Source organism: Mus caroli, unplaced genomic scaffold (assembly GCF_978045245.1).
Source record: "Mus caroli unplaced genomic scaffold, Mus_caroli_1 scaffold_10, whole genome shotgun sequence".
In the NCBI taxonomy this organism is placed as follows: Eukaryota; Metazoa; Chordata; class Mammalia; order Rodentia; family Muridae; genus Mus; species Mus caroli.
This window is the reverse complement of record NW_028227265.1, coordinates 13,722,799-13,740,843: the sequence shown is the minus strand read 5'-3', so window position 1 is coordinate 13,740,843 and position 18,045 is coordinate 13,722,799. Positions and strand designations below refer to the sequence as shown.

Genomic DNA, 18,045 nt, shown 5'->3' with positions numbered 1-18,045 from the left:
GTCAAGACCAAACATTTGGTCTTTCCAGAGGTGCCAATTAGAACTTATAGTGTGGGGGTGGTAAGTTTGCTTTGTGGAAATGTAGCTTTAGATCTATCAAATATTCTCATAGATTCTGTGAGGGACACTGGCTGAGGCACACATATCCAGTGGGAACTATGAACATATATTTGCATATTTCTCCAAAGGCTTATTAGCAACACCTAGAGACAGGTAGGCAGGGACAAGACTTTGAAGACTTTGTTTTGTCTTGTGGCTTCATGCTACTCTGTTTGTAAAATAGCGGGATAGCCTTCCTAACATTTAGTAACTTTCCATGGGTACAGGGAAGGCTAGAGAAAATCATGTCCATGCTGTGAAGACTGGGGTAGTATCTGTGAACAAAGAGTATTTCTATACATTATATCTCTTGTAGATGACAGGACAGTCACCACCAGCCTCTCTCTTATGCATCTGCCTTGTCTGCCATGTCCTAAGACAGCGATGTAAGACTTAGTTGCATCTAGGTGGGTCTAAGCCAAGACCAGGAACATCTGAAATGGTCAGAATAAACACATAAACTGGCTGTGACTCCTTGCCACTTTCCAAGTCCTGGGTCAGGACCTTAAGACACAGGAGCAGGAAGGCTTACTTTTTAATCGGATGCAAATTGAAGGTAGTTAGAGCCACTCACACCTTAGTACACTGCAAGTCAGGAGACAGCTAGTTCAAAAGCCACACTGAACCAGAGGATCAGGCAAGAGCATCACTTGTTGCCATGGCAACGGTCACACCTTAGTCAGTGAAGGTGTGGGACAAGTCAGTCAAGAAGCAAGACTGTATGGAAGACAGAGAAGCCATGCTTAGGTGTTAGACTTGAGTGTTAGAACTTTCTTGAGAAAGAAGGCCTAAATACATTTGTATTGATTAGCACATTTGGGTGTATGACATATAATAGAGAATGTTAGTCAACGTCAAGGGATGTTATTGAAGTAGAGAATTTAATCTTCCTATAGTATCTTGGTGACTATCTTAAAGTATATGTGTCTGTCTGTCTATCTATCTACATCTGTTGGTTGTCTCTGGAGGCCAGTAGAAGGTGTCCAGATCCTTGCAGCTAGAGTTACAGGTGGTTGCGAGGCACCAATTATGAGTGCTAAGATCTAAACAGGTCCCCTTTGAGAGCAGTATGAGCTCTTAAGAGCTGAGCCATCTCCCCAGCCCTTGGATGAATAATTTGTAATATGACCATGAACCGTTGTTGTATAACCCAGACTACATTTCTGACAGTAAACAAAAGACAACTTGATAGCTCCCTCCAAGTCTTGTGGTTCCATTTTTTTTTTTTTTTTTGATTTTGGTTTTGTTTTTGTTTTTTTGAGACAGGGTTTCTCTGTGTAGCCCTAGCTGTCCTGGAACTCACTCTGTAGAGCAGGCTGGCCTCGAACTTCAAAATCCGCCTGCCTCTGCTTCCCAAGTGCTGGGATTAAAGGTGTGCACCACCATGCCCGGTGTGGTTCCATTTTCAAAACTCACCTTAGCATTAAGGGGCCAGAAACCTACCTGGCTGAAATTATCGAGAGGCAGAGAGCCTACTGGTTGACCATAACTGTACTTATTGGAGTGAAATCTCATAATCAAAGTGACTTTCTAAAAACAACTCTCCCCAAAGCACCGGGCAGTGAGCTTTCCATACATGGGCTTATAATACCTAATACCATAAGGAACCTGGAGGCATTGTCCTTCTCCCCAAATTCCCTTCCCAGTCAAATGTCTTTCTCTCCCTTTACTCTTGCCTGTCAATCATGTTCACAGATGAAATTTGATTTCTCTCCCACTGGTAACCTTATATGAAATATTACCAGTCGGGTCAGGACCAGTGTGAACCTTGCTTTTAATGTTCATTAACTTTTTGCTCAAAATGGATGGTTTCAATGTCACAAAACCTGCCAGGAAGTCTAGATCATTGTATTTATCAGACGGCTCTCAAGCTAGGATTGTAAAGACCCACACAAGTAAGGAATCAGTATTGCCGCTGCATGCACATAGAGACATGCACGTCAGACCAAAGGAATACTCTGAGATCAAATCTAGATGCAGAAATCCATGTTGTTTTTGTTTAAAAAAAACCTTAATTTTTACAAGGTTTGCAGAGAAACCATATTGTGTAGTCACAGAGTAGTTATTTAAAATGAGATGTTTTGCAACATAGCAAATGGACATAAACAATCAGACATTATCGTTGACTAGAGGGGGTGTGAGTACTTTGTTTGTGTTGCTGCTGCTGCTGTTGTTTTTTTTTTGTTGTTGTTGTTGCTTTGACCCAATACTCTCACTCTCTGCATACCTCAAGACCCTTCCTTTGCAAAAAGCCACAATTTGACAGTGTGACATTTACTCCCTGTCAGAGAGAGAAAAAAATTAAAATAAGAATATTTCATGCAAATTTCAGCAAGCAAACTTTTTAATGGAGAGAGAGAGGAGAGAAAGAAAGAAAAAGAATTATACGTTGTTTCGCCAGCTGAGAAGTAAAAGGAACTCATAAACTATGACAGTGTGTCATAGTTGGTGTGAGAGTGTGTGGCTCCGGCTCTCCAAAAGGAGAGGGTTTATAATTAAACCCATACTGGGATACTTGGAGTTGAAAACACGTTTAAACATCTTGGTTTTCTTTTCTCTAGTAGACGAAAATCAGACCCTGGCCTTCCACGGGTCTCCTTCCCTCCCCTTCTGTCTCTGGTTGATGTGGAAGTCAGCTAGCTCCATTGTAGCCTATGGATTCAAAATGGACAATATTCTGTGCATTGAAGCTATGCTAAACATCTCCAGGTGTGAGCACAAACACTATAAACCATTGTACATCTGGAATGTTCCCAAAGCCAGGTAGAATGGATCAAGACAATGGATGTCAGTATTGCTCAAATTCATCCAATGATCCAGCATTCAGGGCAAAGGACCACCTTCTCCGAGTGGGGAAAGGTCTGTAGCACCAGGATGAAGGGTTGAGATCTGCTCAGATTGGAGTAGTTATTCTGCACGAGACAGATGATAACAGAAAGGAATCAATACGGAACGGCAACGCATGCCACCCAGAGAGCTTGAGCCATTGCCGTACCGGGCATCACAATTTGTGTTGCTCAGGAGATACTGAGACAAAAATGGCTGACAACAGGAACTTCTCGTGTCTGAGGAGCTTGCTGTAGCATTGCTGGCTGGCCTGCAATCCCTCCCTCGCATGGCAAATCCATTCAAACAAGCACATGCATATCGAAGATCCAGGCGTTACCTGTTCGGCTTCGGGCAACTGCTTTTCTCACATCACAGATGTAGAGGAGTCCCTTGGGTACCTGATTCAGTAGATATATTAAAATAAACAAAGGGTGATTAATATCCAGGAAGAGTCTTTGAAGGACAGTATGTGCAGGGTAGCTTAACTATCTGTGGTAAGGACAGCGACAAACCGAACGACTCGGTCCTAGTTGATCTTGCTTGGTGGTCTCAGCCCTACCAAGCCAGAAGATGTGTCTCAATTGAAGGGAACAGGCCACAGAGCAAGAGAAACCTCCTCTTGATTATGGCTCTGAAGGGGTTGCCACAGGCCTGGCACCCTGTATCAGCTTTGGAACTGTTCTTAACTCATGGGGAACCAAGTGACTCTGGGTTCATACAAGGGGAATATGAACAATTTCTGATGGACTTTGGTTCTGCCTCTGCTAGCTCTTCAGAGGGCCCATTAACCCAGCTCTGTGGGCACTTACTGGGCATCTGCGAGTCCAAACTCTGCCCTCCACTCCCCCTGAACCCTCATCTCTGTGGTTTTTTTTGCTAGCACTCCTGTCAATCACTCCACGTGTTCTCTTAACAAATGTCATCCCTTCGTTTATTAACATTTTCTTCTGTTTGAATTAGTAGCCAGTAGTACTCAGAATGTTGAAATGGAAATGAGGTTACAAAAAAAAAAGGAGGAGAGGAAATTTTGTTTTACACTGACTAGCAAAGCACAATGATTCAATATGTTTACCTTTCTATGGTTTAAAAAAAAAAAAGCTACTGCTATTAGCTATACTAATGCGGGTGATAAAATAGTGTTCATTTGCTGTGCAGAGCCTAATATTTTCTAGATAGCAGCTTAATAACAAAACAGACCTGTCATTTCCTCCCACGGAGAGTCACATTGTACCAGTCCAGGCTGTCAAAATATATTTAAAATCTAATTTAAAAGATTCAACTTGGTTTTGGGAAATCTATGTACAATAACTGCAACAGACTGGTAAGTCATCCTGTGGTTTTTCTCCCCCTCACCCCCCCAACAAGGACATTTCATTATTTTCCCCTAATGTGCCACACTCCTATTTGGACTGCTTTACAAATTGGTGGGGAAAATAGAGAAAATGTCAGCTCAATGCTCGATCCCACAGGCTGCTATAGCTGAACAAGTGATCCTCACTTAAATTGTCGCTGGGCTTCCTAACTCTAATTCTTTCCAACACTTTTTCTCTCAAGTGTAACAGTGATAAAGGAATCCTTTCCCTTTTACCTGCCAACACCATCAGAAGCTAATCATGTGTTTTCAAACATGTGTGTGTGTGTGTGTGTGTGTGTGTGTGTTTTACAAGGAAGAGAGGGGATTTAAAAAAAAAAACAAGAAACACACTAAAATTGTCACAAAACCTGGAAGTGGGCCATTAAGATAATCTGTTCTTTACTGGAAGTCCCGATAGTTAATCTCAAAACAAAAGAAAATAATAAAAATTAAAATTCCCCATTTAGGGCAACTTTCTCTTCCAAAGGGGAAAATGAAAAGATTCTTTTGGGAACAATAGATTCTTATAGAAATGTGAGGGAGCGGAAGGAGACTGAAGCGGAGGAGGAGGAGACCGCAGAAGGAATATCGGCGTCAACCCTTTGGGGATATAACAAACATGTGAAGATTTGACAAGGAGGGTTTACATGGGCTCAAATACTTGTGGGGCATTTTTCTAAGTTTAGAAAAATATTACAAAGCAATAACTTGATGTGGGCTTTGCAAAAGTGCCCCCCCCATTGCCACCGCCACCCACTGTCCTTCCTGGCCCTGTCATTGATAGTGACTGTTATTTTGGAAGGGAAAGCATTAGCTTCATTAAATGCAATATTTGGCATCCTGCCTGAAATCTCATAAAGACGCTGTCCTCTGTAGGTGGTTGGTGTCGTTTTCCCCAAGATGACCTCTATGCTTTGGCTACCTGGGGAACCTATGGGATTATCTAGGCGCTTTCTTTCCAAAGCTACGGGGAAGTGGGTTCTGGTGTTTGCACTCCTGAACTGAGTGCAAACGCCAGTGCACTTGTTGTTGTTGTTTTCTGGCTCCTTTTGCCTAAACCAGTCATTGGAGGGGACTGAGGGCCAGGGGGTCTCTAATAAAAGTGAGAGAGGAGAGTTTTGAGCTGGACCATGACCTTATAATCAAGGCTGGATGGCTGACATCATAGAGCCTCTAACCTTACCCATCGGAGAGTTTGTTGTTGTTTTAATAGCATAAGAGGGAACACGAATATTCAAGTTAATATTTCCAAGGGGCTGGATACCTTCACACCACAGTGAGTGTCTCAGAGAGTGGGAAGTGTGCCTTGAAAGCATGTCACGGGTGTCTGTGGTATCTCACAGTGGCCTTAGTCAGGCGTGGGGAGGGGTGTCATTTGTCTTTCATAGGTGAGGATTTTTCTAAGACAAGCTGAAGCAAGCTTAGTTCTGCTCATGCAGGGCCAAATGGGCAGATGAATCCTGCCCCTGTGACCATTTTAATATCATAGAGTAGAAACTGTAGATTTATCTTTAAATGGCTTTCCTCACTTCGATGTTACTCTTAAAGGGGCCAAACATATAGATGGATGGCAGAGGTGAGGACATTTTCAATTCATTGTCTTCAAAACAGATTGACACAAATAAAGTTTTTAAAACAGATTTGATAAGGTATAGTTACCACTGGGTAGCCATTTGGTATGGTATAGTTAGTTATCACTGGGTGACCATTGGGTATGGTATAATTACCACTGGGTTTGGTTTTTTTTTTCTTTCTATTTTTCTGTCCTGCCAAAAAAAAAAGGGTTTTAAAAATAATCTAACAGCATTAAGAGTGCCTGTGATGCATACTTATTGTTTTGATTTCAAAATATTCACCTTCACAGCTAATCACTCCACCGGAAGCTAGAGAGCTAGAATATAGAATATCTGTTCATGAAGACACAGGGATTGCCTAGCTTTGCCCACCCCGAAAGGCAGTACCTATTAGAAAGAAGCTACCTGATCTAAAACCATCCCTAAAATGTATCTTTTCAAACACCATCCATCCTATGGAGACAATACCTAGGTATCTGCAGTTTGTCTGGTATTGTGTTAAATCCAGAAAAAGCAAAAATAACTCTTGGAAAAAGAAAACATGTTCAGCTGGCTTTGTTCTGTAAGAGGGTACCCAGCCATAGGCCACGGAAAGTCCAAAGCATAAAGAGAGACTTTAAAGATTTTTAATCAGGCTATCTGCAAGTTCCTTCATCACTTTTTCTTTCTTTTTCTAATCAAAGCAGAAAAAGAAAAAAGAAAAATCTACAAACTTAATAGAGTAAAAACACATGGATGTTCTGGACACCCAAAATGCTTATCTTGTTTATAGAAAGTTTCAGGGTACTGGAAGCTAGAGTGGAGTACCAAGGTAAAATGGAGAGGGGCTCTGGCAGTGTATTTTCTCCCTCCCAGGTCCAGCAGCGTGGCTCCATGGGTAGTTTTGACAGCCTAGAAGGCTTGCTCCCCTCCATCTCCCCTCTCCTCCCCTCCCCAGACATCCTCTCAGACAACTTCAGCTAGATACCAAAGCATGTCAGAACTCCCTGCAGGAACGCTGGCTCTGGGCCTAGCAGGGGTCCCAGATACAAGAGGGTTGTAGCTGTCACTGATGCTCCCAGAACCAGGCTGCCTGGTCCCCAAACATGCACCAGCTTCATGTAGGCCTGTAGCTACAGGCAAGGCAGCGAGAGACTTTGTGGTGGCCTAAGAAAGTCACTGGCCACAGGCAGCCATTCTGGCTTCCAGGCCAGTCCGGTGGTTCCAGCAGATTCCTACCTGCTGTTCATCAGTCAGCACTCTCAGCTTCCCTCAGCTCTGGTTAGGAATTGAGCCTAGCTATGTGGCTGGTGTACATATCAATGGGCAGAGGCTGACAGGGGGCTCTTTGTGGTATGGTCAGGACTGTGTGGGCCCTGGGAAAGGGGTCCCTCTCAGTCTTTTCCCCTGTCTGCTTTCTGTTCATCTCAAGCCACAGAGAGCTTTATGCTTTGGGCAACCAAGTATCAACTGGACTTTTTGCTCTCTGCGTTTGTTGCTATGTAGACTTCACTCAGGATGACTTGTGGTGGGGTTAATGTTTTCTGGCTGGAAAGTCATCCCCCTCCCTGGAGGGGGGCTCTCTCATGGCCTTGTGTGACTGACATGACAAGGGAGGGTGCTGACAATCAAGAGGGGGATACTGGATGGGACATGAGTCGGACATGAGTAAGGGCCCCAAACCTTGGTGTTAAGGGCCTAACTACTTTTAGCAATCTGGGGAAGGGGGTTAGGCTAAGGGATCTGTCTGTCTCTTATCAGTGCTCCCTAGCAACAGATACTTTTTGGGAGGGTCCCTAAGGAGGATCTGAGATGACCCTAGGCAATTGGAGTCACAGGTCAAGGTTGGCCTTTGTCAGTAATTCCTTCCCGGGCAGTCAGGATCTCTTCCTTCCCTCTGCATTTTAAGCCTTGATTAAAATGCCCCATTGTCTTGAGGCCATCAGATTCGTGTCTCTTCTGCTAAAGTTTTCACAGGAAAGTCCGTGCCACTTCTGGAGGTTGCCGCAAGCAGATGCTGTCACACAGAACCTGGGTAAATATTGGTTGTCAAAAGGGCATGCACACCTTTGTCCTGACTCGCAGGTCACAACCATTCTTGACAGCTGACCATGTCAGTTTCTTCTTCCCTGCTTCCCTGCCTGGTTCAGCAAGGTATGGTAGCTGCTTCCCTAGACCAACTATGAGGAAATACCTTCATCTGAGAGCTCAGTTTGGAAACAGGCATGTCTGGGACTCAGCATGGATTACAATGGGGGAAATCTAGGGACAGAATCAGCCAGGCCAGGCTTGGAGCAAGGGTGGGTAAGAGCTGTACTCTCAGAAGTGTTTCCTTTCCTCCTGCTCTTTTCGTTCCAAAGCAGGGAGTCACCCCACTGCTGTCCCCTTTCTTGAATTAATGTCCCTTTCTCGTGGGCTACTAAAAATTCAAGATAGATTTGTGCAGAGGGGAGGAATGTTATGTTGTAATCGAAAGTCTGCTGGGGGTGGGGGTGGGGAGCATTTGTGATTTAATCAGACAGGAGGGAAAAAAAAAGTTGAGTTGTGCTGGATGCAGGAGGAGGTACTCAGCAGATGCCCCCTCCGATTTCAGGGAGGAACTTCACATTCCTATCACGGACTCCCTCTGGAAAATGTGTTTGGGGAGTTTCTTAAAACCGTCCAACTCATGTACATTCATATAAACATCTGAGTTCTGTGCATTTTCTATCTCAGCCTTGTTCTGTTGGGCAGACCTCTCTCTCTCTCTCTCTCTCTCTCTCTCTCTCTCTCTCTCTCTCTCACACACACACACACACACACACACACACACATACACACACACACACAGAGGCCTCTCAAATTTAACCGATCAAAAGCTGCCCCGATGTCATAAAACCTCTCGCAGTGTCTGTACACATACTGGGATAAAGTGTCTGACTGGTCCAAAATGTTACTACTTTCAAACAAACAACTAAATGCATTCTTAAATGCTCCTTCCAATTGAGACTGAGACACTAATGATTTCCTCAAAGCTCTCTCTCTTTCCCCCTTTGCCGCCTTATTAAAACAAAAAACAAAACAAAACAAAAACAATCCAACAAAAACTCCTGTGTGCACATACTGCTGGAGAAGCAGAGCAGGAAGGAGTCCTGCCTTATGTGTGTACTGGCACTGACTTTGGCCACTGAGCAGGTAAAAGCTCCTAGAACTGTTTATGCCAGGGGTCCATGCCTTCAGAGTCTCCCTCCTTGCTCGGTTCCTACAGCAACTATAGGGACCTGGCTTTTCTATCCTCGGTGCAGAGCAGTTTAATCTTACTTTCTTCTTTCCATCACCTCTCTCTAGAGGGCCACAGGGCCCCCAGTTTTCTCAGGACAGCGTTGCTTTATGTCCCCAACATCCACAATCCAGCTCTACCAGTCTCCAACCTCTGGCTAAAGTGAACATGCCAGAGAGAGACCAATTTGTTCAGGGGTGTGGATGGAGAAACGGCTGGAGAAAATTCCCCCTTCCCGGGGCCTTTAATGTTGGTATTTTAAAGATTTGTATTCAAAGTGATAAAAACTATCTTTTGAGAAGGCAGAGTAAGGCTTTTCCTGTTTTAGACAAATTCAAAAACAAATCCTTATTCCACTCACAGGACCCTGGACTCTGTCCCTGTCCCCTATGGCTGATCTACCCTGGACTTGGGACATCTCTGAGCTTGAGGATCAGCTGAGAACACAAATAAACTTCAGCGTTTTGAAGGAAAGCACAGACTCCATGTTATTCATTTAGGATCTTGAAGAATCAATTGAAGTGGTAGAAACCACAGCCTTCGACTGCAGAGAAAACTTCCCTAAATCCCCCAAAACAACACAATGGAATGATAGTGCCTCTTCCAAGAAAGGATGTAAATTATTAGTTTTATAATCCAATGTAAGTCAGTCCCTAAGGCAAGTCCTGCAAATCAGCCCTCCAAAGTGGGCTGCGAGGGGGGCTGACTTCTGATGGCTCTCTCATGGACAGTTTGTAGGGGCATTAAGGCCTCAGAGCAGCAGTGGGAGGTTTTGGGATGCAGTGATCAGATGTCTAAATGCTGTCACTCATGATAAACAAACAAACAAACAAACAAACAAATGATGCCAGGGTTGCAATCAGACTTTTAAAAATATGGGTTGGTCTGATATACATCAGTAGTATTTTATAAAGCTAAGGATGTGTAAGCAAGGGGGTAAGTTTCCCTCAATCAGAGCAGGGTAAGACAACAAAGACCCTGAAAGCTCTGTGCTCCTAAGCCTTGGGATGCGTCACAAGCAACTTCTGTGACTTAGACAAGGAAACGCAGGGAGTCTGGCTGGAGAGCCAAACTGCATAAAGGTGACCACCATTCTTCTCTCTGAATGCTTTTAACAGTAACATTGGTGGTTTGGCCAGAGGAAGTCCTATTTAAAAGCCCCCAAATGTAGAAGTGATGTTACCACATAAAAAGGACTCTGGTAAAGGTAAAGGGGAGGAAACAACAAGGTGTTAGCACCAGACACATTCAGCAAAAACAGCATCTCCCATTGTAGGTAGTGTCTGTGTGGAAAGGGGTCTCAGTGGTTCAGGCACCAAGCTGTAAATGCACACATGATTTATCAGTTGGGAAGAGGTTGCAACTATTTGATATCAATATATTAATATGTTGGATGCTTTATGATTTTTTTTGAAAAGGGGAAATATACATACGCCAGGAAACTAAAAGTAAGTGATTTTTGTTGAGCGCCTCAGAGGAAAAAACACCGTATATGGGGGTGTGCCGGAGAAGCATCCGGAAGGTGTGTACCTAACTGTATTTTACCACACATTGGTTTCATTTACAGCTATGTCTGACAAATGACACGTTTGTCACCAATCAATACTAGTATCACCAGGACCTTTGAAATACTAAAGTGTCCCCATCCACAGACAGCTGATGCCCCTAACATGGGTTTGGGGAGAGAAGTCAATTTCTTGCCTTTTTTTTCCCCCTTAGTATAATTCTCTGCCAGGAAAACAATAAAAATGAAGATAGACTGTCAGGAATGTGCATGCATGAATTTGCTTTTAAAAATGCTAGCTGTTTGCTTTTGGGAAAGTTTTCTTTATAGATATGTTGGTATAACACATACATACACACACATACACACGCATGCACACGCGCACGCACGGAGGTGCTAATTCCAATAGATTTAAAAAAAAAAAGATTGTTACAGCTGGAAAGCTATCACACCTGTTTGGTTGTATGCCTGATACATGGCTAAGTGCAGAGGCCCTTTCCTGGGAGTCTGGGAGTCCTTTAGACAAGGAGTGTAGTTACTTAATTGTTTAGTATGGTGGCTACATATTTATTAGCCTTCTTCTCGAACACATTTTTCTTTAGAAAGGACACGAAATGGGAATCATTCCCCAGAATCACAAACAATATTCTCAAATGGACAGCTTGCATTCATCTTATGGGCATCCCATATTTTATGAACACACTCACACTGGGCACACGCGGCTGGGCTTCCAAATGTGCCATATCCCGCTGATGACTCTAACTTGCCAGTGGGCTGTTCCATTATTGGAATGATAGGAATTTGAACACTATTTAGACAAATGCAGGGAGAAAGGGGAAAGCGAGACTTTCTTATTCTTCAATTTCTTTCTTTCTCTCCTTCCTTTGTTTTTAACCTTTAGGAATCTATTTGTACTCATGGGCATTTGGACAAGATATGTCTTTTTGCGTTTAGTACTGTTTAGTATTGTCTTCTAAAGTCTCTCGTGTCTGAAAGCACTTTTCAGTGAAGGTTAACTTTTGCTTTGAGCCAGTCACTCCGCCTCCTCTTTATTCTGATGGCGCTGTCTCATTTTCTAATGTCCAGGGCCCAAACTGGCTTCTGATATTGAACTGCTTTATAGAACTCTATCAAAGTGATTAATTTTTATATAATTGCATCTCCCCCGCTCCAACCCAGGTCCTACTCTTTGATAAACAACTGTGACCATCGTGTTACAAATGTCTCTTGTGTCTAAGAATATATTTGCCTAAACTCTTTCTTCTGGTGCTGAGCTTTGGGTCCAAGTGATATACCCATTTCCTCCTCGCCAGACTGGTAATGTGTGCCTATTTTCTGGCTGTAATCAGATGATGAAAACCCCTAAAGCTGAGGATGGCTAACTTAGAGCATAGGAGAGAAGTTTTGCAATTAAGATTTCTCTGTCAAGCAAAACTAAGTGTTTTGAGAACTCACGTTTAAGCTCACCGAGTGACGCCAACATAGGAAGTGTAAACAGTCTTGTGTTCTGTGCAAAAGAGCCAAGGCCCATGAGAAACAGGCCAGGATTCGCCAGCCTGAAGGACTACCTGATTCCCTAGAAATCAGGCCTGCATGGTGGGTTGCAATATTAGCTAGTATTTTTAAAAAAGAAAAAAGAATTGAAAACATAATCAGACAAAAGTCATTTGTGTTTCGCTATGTTTCCAAAACAGTGTTGGCTTTGTCTACTATGGGATTAACGCTCAGGGAGTCCTACCAAAAGAGAAAATGCCATGTATTTGTAACATGGTTGCAGGAATTTGTGTCAGATTTAAATGGGTCAGGGTTTAGGAATTCAAAGGAAGGTAATTGAGATATTTTTCCAAGTGATCATTCAATTAGACCCCATTCATAACCTGCTTTGGGGGCAAACAGCAATATATCAGAGCGCCGCCTACACCCCATGAAAACATTGTTTCCTTCGTATATTTATATTTGGGGGACTTACTAATATGTAGTTATCCCTAGCTTATATGCTTGGAGACAGCTCTTTGAATATTCAAAATATAGTTAGATAATATAGATGAAACTTGGTGTGAACTGGAAACTCTGTGTGCAAATGATAGACTTTCTTTTTCCCATTTAGGACAAGTGACTTGAAAAGTTTAAAAAAAAATGAGAGGGGGGAAAAAGAGCAAAATCAAACAACTTTGATTTGTGCAAAGTGTTTATGTTTAGTCTTGTCAGGACTGTGCCAACAAGAAAATCACAACATGTAAGGGAAGAAGAAAAAATAATCAATTTTGGCTAAACGGCAAGAATTATTTATCTTTACCATTAAATGCATATGTTCCCATGCACCTCTGGTGAGTCAGACTTGCTGTTCCCCGTCCCTCTATCTGTGCTCCTTGGTCAGAAGCTTAGAGTCCTGTTCAGAAAGCTGCTATCTGCTCTCAGTGTGTGTGAGTTTGTTTGTGTGTGTGTGTGTGTGTGTGTGTGTGTGCCTGTCTGTCTATCTCTCTATCTTTCTCTCTCACTGTCCCTCTTTCTCACTTTTTTTTTTTTCCTTACTAGCTCAGCCTATTAGGAAACTAAGATCTGTGAGGAGAAAAAAATGAAATGTCATAATTTGTATTTATATTAAATATTGTTACTGACTATATGGTGTCAATCTCCTGCCTCTCAGAATAGCCTGTAATTTCACCAGGAATTCCTGCCTCCAACTCCCTTATTCAGAAATCAAAGAGAATGCATTTTGTATTTCATATCCAAGCTCCAAGACATGGGACCCAGTTAATCTGTACACTAAGAAACGGAACAGAATCAAAAAAAAATGCAGTTTATTATTGTAGATTATTCTTTCTCTTGATATAACCAGAATTGAAAATGAAAGAGAAGCATGTAGAACGTCACGCGTGGTTAGTTTAGTAACTCAAGTTATAAAACAATTTTGCACAGCAAAATATGTAAAAGAAAAGTAACTGACAAGATTTCTTATATTTATTGTGGTAAGATTTCCTTTCCTTTTCTTTCTTTCTTTCTTTCTTTCTTTCTTTCTTTCTTTCTTTCTTTCTTTCTTTCTTTTAAGACAGGATGTCAGTCCCTGAAAATAACATTTACTGGTTATTGCCTTTAAAACTGTGGATTTTTTTTAAGTTACAGAAAATCCAGTTCTGCACCACAACATAACTGTAAAAAAATCTGCATCACTTTAAAACTGTGCAGTAATGCCATTTTATAACTGCATAAATTTTATTAGCGTTCTAAACAGTTTTTGCGATTTTTTTTTGTATTATATGCTTGCAGGTTATATCTTAGTGCAATTCAGTCCCAAATACTTTAATTTTGGAAAAAAACATACATTTTGAATGTAAAACACCCCTACAGATATAAACAGGGGCATTTCCCCTTTTAATACTTTGGTTTTCAATACAGTCCATGGTATAGCAAGAACTACACATACCCAACTTATATTTAAGTTGCAAGCACATGCTTCAGAAGCTACTTTTTAAACAGTCCCCTTGCAAACTCTACCCCCCTTAACATCACAACAGTAAACAATTTAGTGCATCGGTCTTTAAAAAAATCTACAGCTACACAGACCTAACTCTTTCAAATGTATCTATAACATTCCTTTATCTGTAGCATACATTTTAACTGGGCTAACAGATTATAAAATCTAGAATTAAATTATATACTAGAAACCCATAGCATTCCACATTTGACAATGACCAAAAGCCAAAAAAAAAAAAAAATTAAATTAAAAAAAATAGAAAAAAATAAAACAAAATAAAACCAACCAAAATATAATTGGGGCAGATTTTTTTTTTCTTTCTTTTCAAAGAAAATTTAGACTGCTTTTGGCAATAGCACAATTTAAAGTGCCCCAAAACAGGCATCATTGTTTCTAAAAAGAAAACATTTAATTTACGTTCTATAATATTTGCCATATAAATTTGTAGCCCATTCTGCTATCTTTGACAAGGAACGCCTTCAGTGCATGTACAACGGGAGGCTGAAGTTCATTGTAACTCAAAGCAGTCAGGAGTAGAAGCAAACTGTCAAGGGAAGGAGGCTCTGGGGTTGTACTTTTTCTGTTGTTGTTTGGAACTCAAAAAAGTCATGAGGCTGTAAATCAAAAGTATGGATGTCATGCGCTAAGTCTTCAAAAGTCCATTTCCAAGCCAAAATGGGGGGGGGGGAGGAAAAAAATAATTATACCATACATGTCCAGCATGCAGGCTTCTTTTATTAATATAATGTCTCTTTTCCATAATGTCTTTGAAACTGTTATAGTTCATTGTTGCTAAGACAAAGTAGCAAGCATCGTAATGCATGAGATGAGAGTAAGTTTGTTTTTGTGTTTTTGTTTGTTTGTTGTTTAATGGCAGACTAAACTTTCAGATTTGGCATCATAAGGCCAAAACTCACAAGTCACACCCAGAAGGTTGACGCAGGCTTGATTGTGGCAGGTTCAGAAGTGGCTTTAGTTCATTCTGTTTTAGCATAACAATGCTAAAATAAAAACCCCGTGGAACTCAGCTCGCTGCAAGGTCTATAGCATTTCACATTTTTTTTTCCTTTGCAAGCTCAATCAGAAGAACTCAGAAGGAGGGGGAAAAAACCTGCTTTTTTTTCTTTTTCTTTTATCTCAAGAACATGGTGCAGGGGGTGGGGGTGGGGGGTGGCAGAGGCTGGGAAACACAGCAAGCTCCAAAAAATTAGTAATAGTAATAATAAACAAAAACAAAGGAGAAGAAGAAAAAAAAGAAAATCCAAACAAAATAAAACACACAAACACACACACACAGAATGAACACCAGCTCATGAGCTGAAGAAGAAGAAGAAGAAAAAATATATATACAGGCGATTGATGGCCAGGTTCAAAGGTGAGCTATGCCCTACATGAAGTACGCTGCTCAGATCTTTGACCCTTGTGCAAGTCCAGGGTATGTGTGGGGCAGGCGGTGTAAAAAGAGTAGTAGTTGTAATAAGAATAATAATAAAAAAAGAACAAAACAACCAAGCTAGCAAGTTACGGGGGAATTCAGGTTGGCAATCCATGAGCCAGACACCCTTTCCCTCCCCAATTCAAAAGAGCCATCACCACCACCACCACAAACTTGGTGTGTGTGTGTGTGTGTGTGTTCTGTTCAGGGCCAAGGGGAGCAAACTCGCCAGGGGAGGGGGCGAGGTGGTGGCCGAGCGAGCTTGGCCCTGCAACTAGCAAGCCCACTCAGGAGCGGGACCCCCACGGAGCATTTAACAAGGTGGCTAGCTGGGATCGCGTGTCACACTCACATGAAAAATTCGGGAGAGGAAGGGTTGTCGCTGCTCGAGCCGTTTTCTCGGAAGCCGTTGCTCACCAGCTTCTCGTATTTCTCCTTGTAGGCGTCCCTTTCGCGCACCAGCCTGGAGATCTCCTGCTTGAGGTGGTCTACCTGCTGCAGCAGCTGGTTCTTCTCCGACTCCAGGACGTGTCTCTGCTGCACCCTCTTGAAGCGGCAGGACTGGGCATAGCCGCGGTTTTTCAGGGTCCGCCTCTTCTGCTTCAGTCGGATCACCTCCTCCTTGCTGACCCCGCGCAGCTGCCGGTTCAGCTCGCGCACCGACATGGTCACCAACTGCTCGTCCGAGAAGCGGTCGTCGAAGTGCAGGCCGCCCGCGGCATGGTGCGGGTGCAGGGCGCCCCCCGCCCCCGCCGTGCCCCCGCCGCCGCCTCCGCCGCCGCCGCCCCCGGCGCTGGCCGGGCCACCGCCGCCCGCGCCACCCGCGCCGCTCGCAGAGGCGGACGCGCCGCCCGCGGCTCCCGGGGCGCCGGCCGTCGGATGGTGGTGGTGCCCCGCGGCGTGGTGGTGGTGGTGATGGTAGTGGGGTGCCGCGCCGCTCTGCGCAGCGGCCGCGGCGATCACGGCGGACACCACGGCGGCGGCGGGGCCCATCTCCTCGCCGCTGCCGCCCAGGGAGGCGCCGGCGCCGGCCCCCGCTGCCGCGGCCAGCTGCTGCGCTCCCCGCGCATAGCCATCGAAGCCACCCTGGAGCTGGTGGCTGTTGCTGATGAGCGCCTCGACCGCGTCCTCCGGGCTGAAGCCCAGCGCCTCCGGGTTGAGCTGCTGCGGGTAGCCGGTCATCCAGTAGTAGTCTTCCAGGTGCGCCTTCTGTTCGCTGCCCGAGCCCGGGCTGGGCGCCGAGAAGCTGGGGGACGGGGGCACCGAGCTGCAGGGCGTGCTCATGGGGGTGGAGGACAGCGAGCCCCCGGCGATGAGACGGCCGCACTGGCTGATGATGCGGTCGGTCTCCACCGGTTCCTTTTTCACTTCAAACTTCATCAGATCGAAGTCATTAACATATTCCATGGCCAGGGGACTGGTGGGCAGGTCGGAATTGTTCATTGCCAGTTCTGAAGCCATCCTCCTGCCTCCGCCGCCACCGCCGCCGCCGCTCCGCCAGATGGGCTGCAGGAGAGGGGCCAGCGGGCTGTGCTGGGTGGCCAGCGGGTGAGCCAGCTTGCCGGGCTAGGGCGCTTCTAGCTCGCGCGGCGGTGGCTGTGGCCCGAAAGCTCGAACGTGCACACACCCCCCGCCCTGCCCGCAGCCCCCCGCGCCCGCCCTCCCTCCCCCTGCTCACGCCAATGTGCTCTCTCTCTCTCTTTCTCTCTCTTGCTCTCTCGCTCTCTCTCCTCCGCTCGCCCCGGGCCCCCTCCTCGCCTGCTCGCCTCCCTGAGCTCCGATCCCGGGCGCTTCAGGCTCGGGAAGGTCCTCCGCGGCTGGCGGTGACGGTGGTGATGACAGCGGCAGAGAGGATGCCGGAGGAGCACGGCCCGGTGCGCGGCGTCCCCGGCTCGCCGCTCCGCTGCGCGCTTTGCATAAGGAGGGCTCGCCTAAGCCGGCCGGGCTGCAGGCGGGGCGCGCGCGGCGGCTGCTCCGGGGCTGTGTGGCGCGGCGGGTGGCTGTCCCGGAGGCGCGGGCCTCCACACCGGAGTGGTTAACACTTCACGCTTCTCTCCTCTTCTGCCTGGCTCTTATGGTTACTATTATTATTTTCTTTTCTCTCTCCGGATCCCTCGCGTGCGCGCGCGCTCTCTCTCTCTCTCTCTCACCCTCTCCCTCCGTGCAAAGTGCAAGACCGAGGTGCAGGCCGGCTGGAGGCAAGGGAGGGGGGAGTTTAGTTCTTTCTTGCCCTTTTTTTTTCTTTTGGTTTTGGTTTTTCTTTTCTTTTCTTTTCTTTCTTTCTTATTATTTTTTAAAGCAAAATTGCAAAGTCCTGGGCCAAGGCAAAGCCGAGAGCAAAAGGGTTGGGGGGAGAGGCCGAGCGGACGAGCAGCCCGAGCTACAGCTCCAAGATGAAAAAAGATTTTAAAGCCTCTGATCCCAGCGAGAAGAGTTTAAAGCAATTGCTGAGTTTTATAGCACCCGTGACGTCAGGCTCAAATGGGAAATTGACTGGCACTCTCCGCCAATGGGAGGCGGCGAGAGCGGCAGCGATT

General features: G+C 44.9%; 1 protein-coding gene across 6 annotated transcripts in view; it reads right to left on the bottom strand.

The window, feature by feature from the left end:
* Maf (MAF bZIP transcription factor) overlaps positions 1-17,147 on the bottom strand; it is a 348,691-nt gene extending 331,544 nt beyond the window's left edge. For 4 of the 6 annotated variants that reach the window (XM_029480960.2, XM_029480961.2, XM_029480959.2 and 1 more), the window contains exons 1-2: positions 15,861-17,147; positions 3,266-3,326 (exon numbers count right to left, since the gene is read on the bottom strand). In XM_029480960.2, the coding sequence (XP_029336820.1) occupies positions 3,293-3,326; positions 15,861-16,969 (1,143 nt within the window). In that variant the 5' untranslated portion in view covers positions 16,970-17,147 and the 3' untranslated portion in view covers positions 3,266-3,292. Of the gene's footprint in view, positions 1-3,265; positions 3,327-13,382 lie in introns of those variants that run through there. The other 2 variants (XM_029480957.2, XM_085843552.1) reach the window with 2 other exon arrangements.
* Between the last annotated feature and the right edge of the window lie 898 nt (positions 17,148-18,045).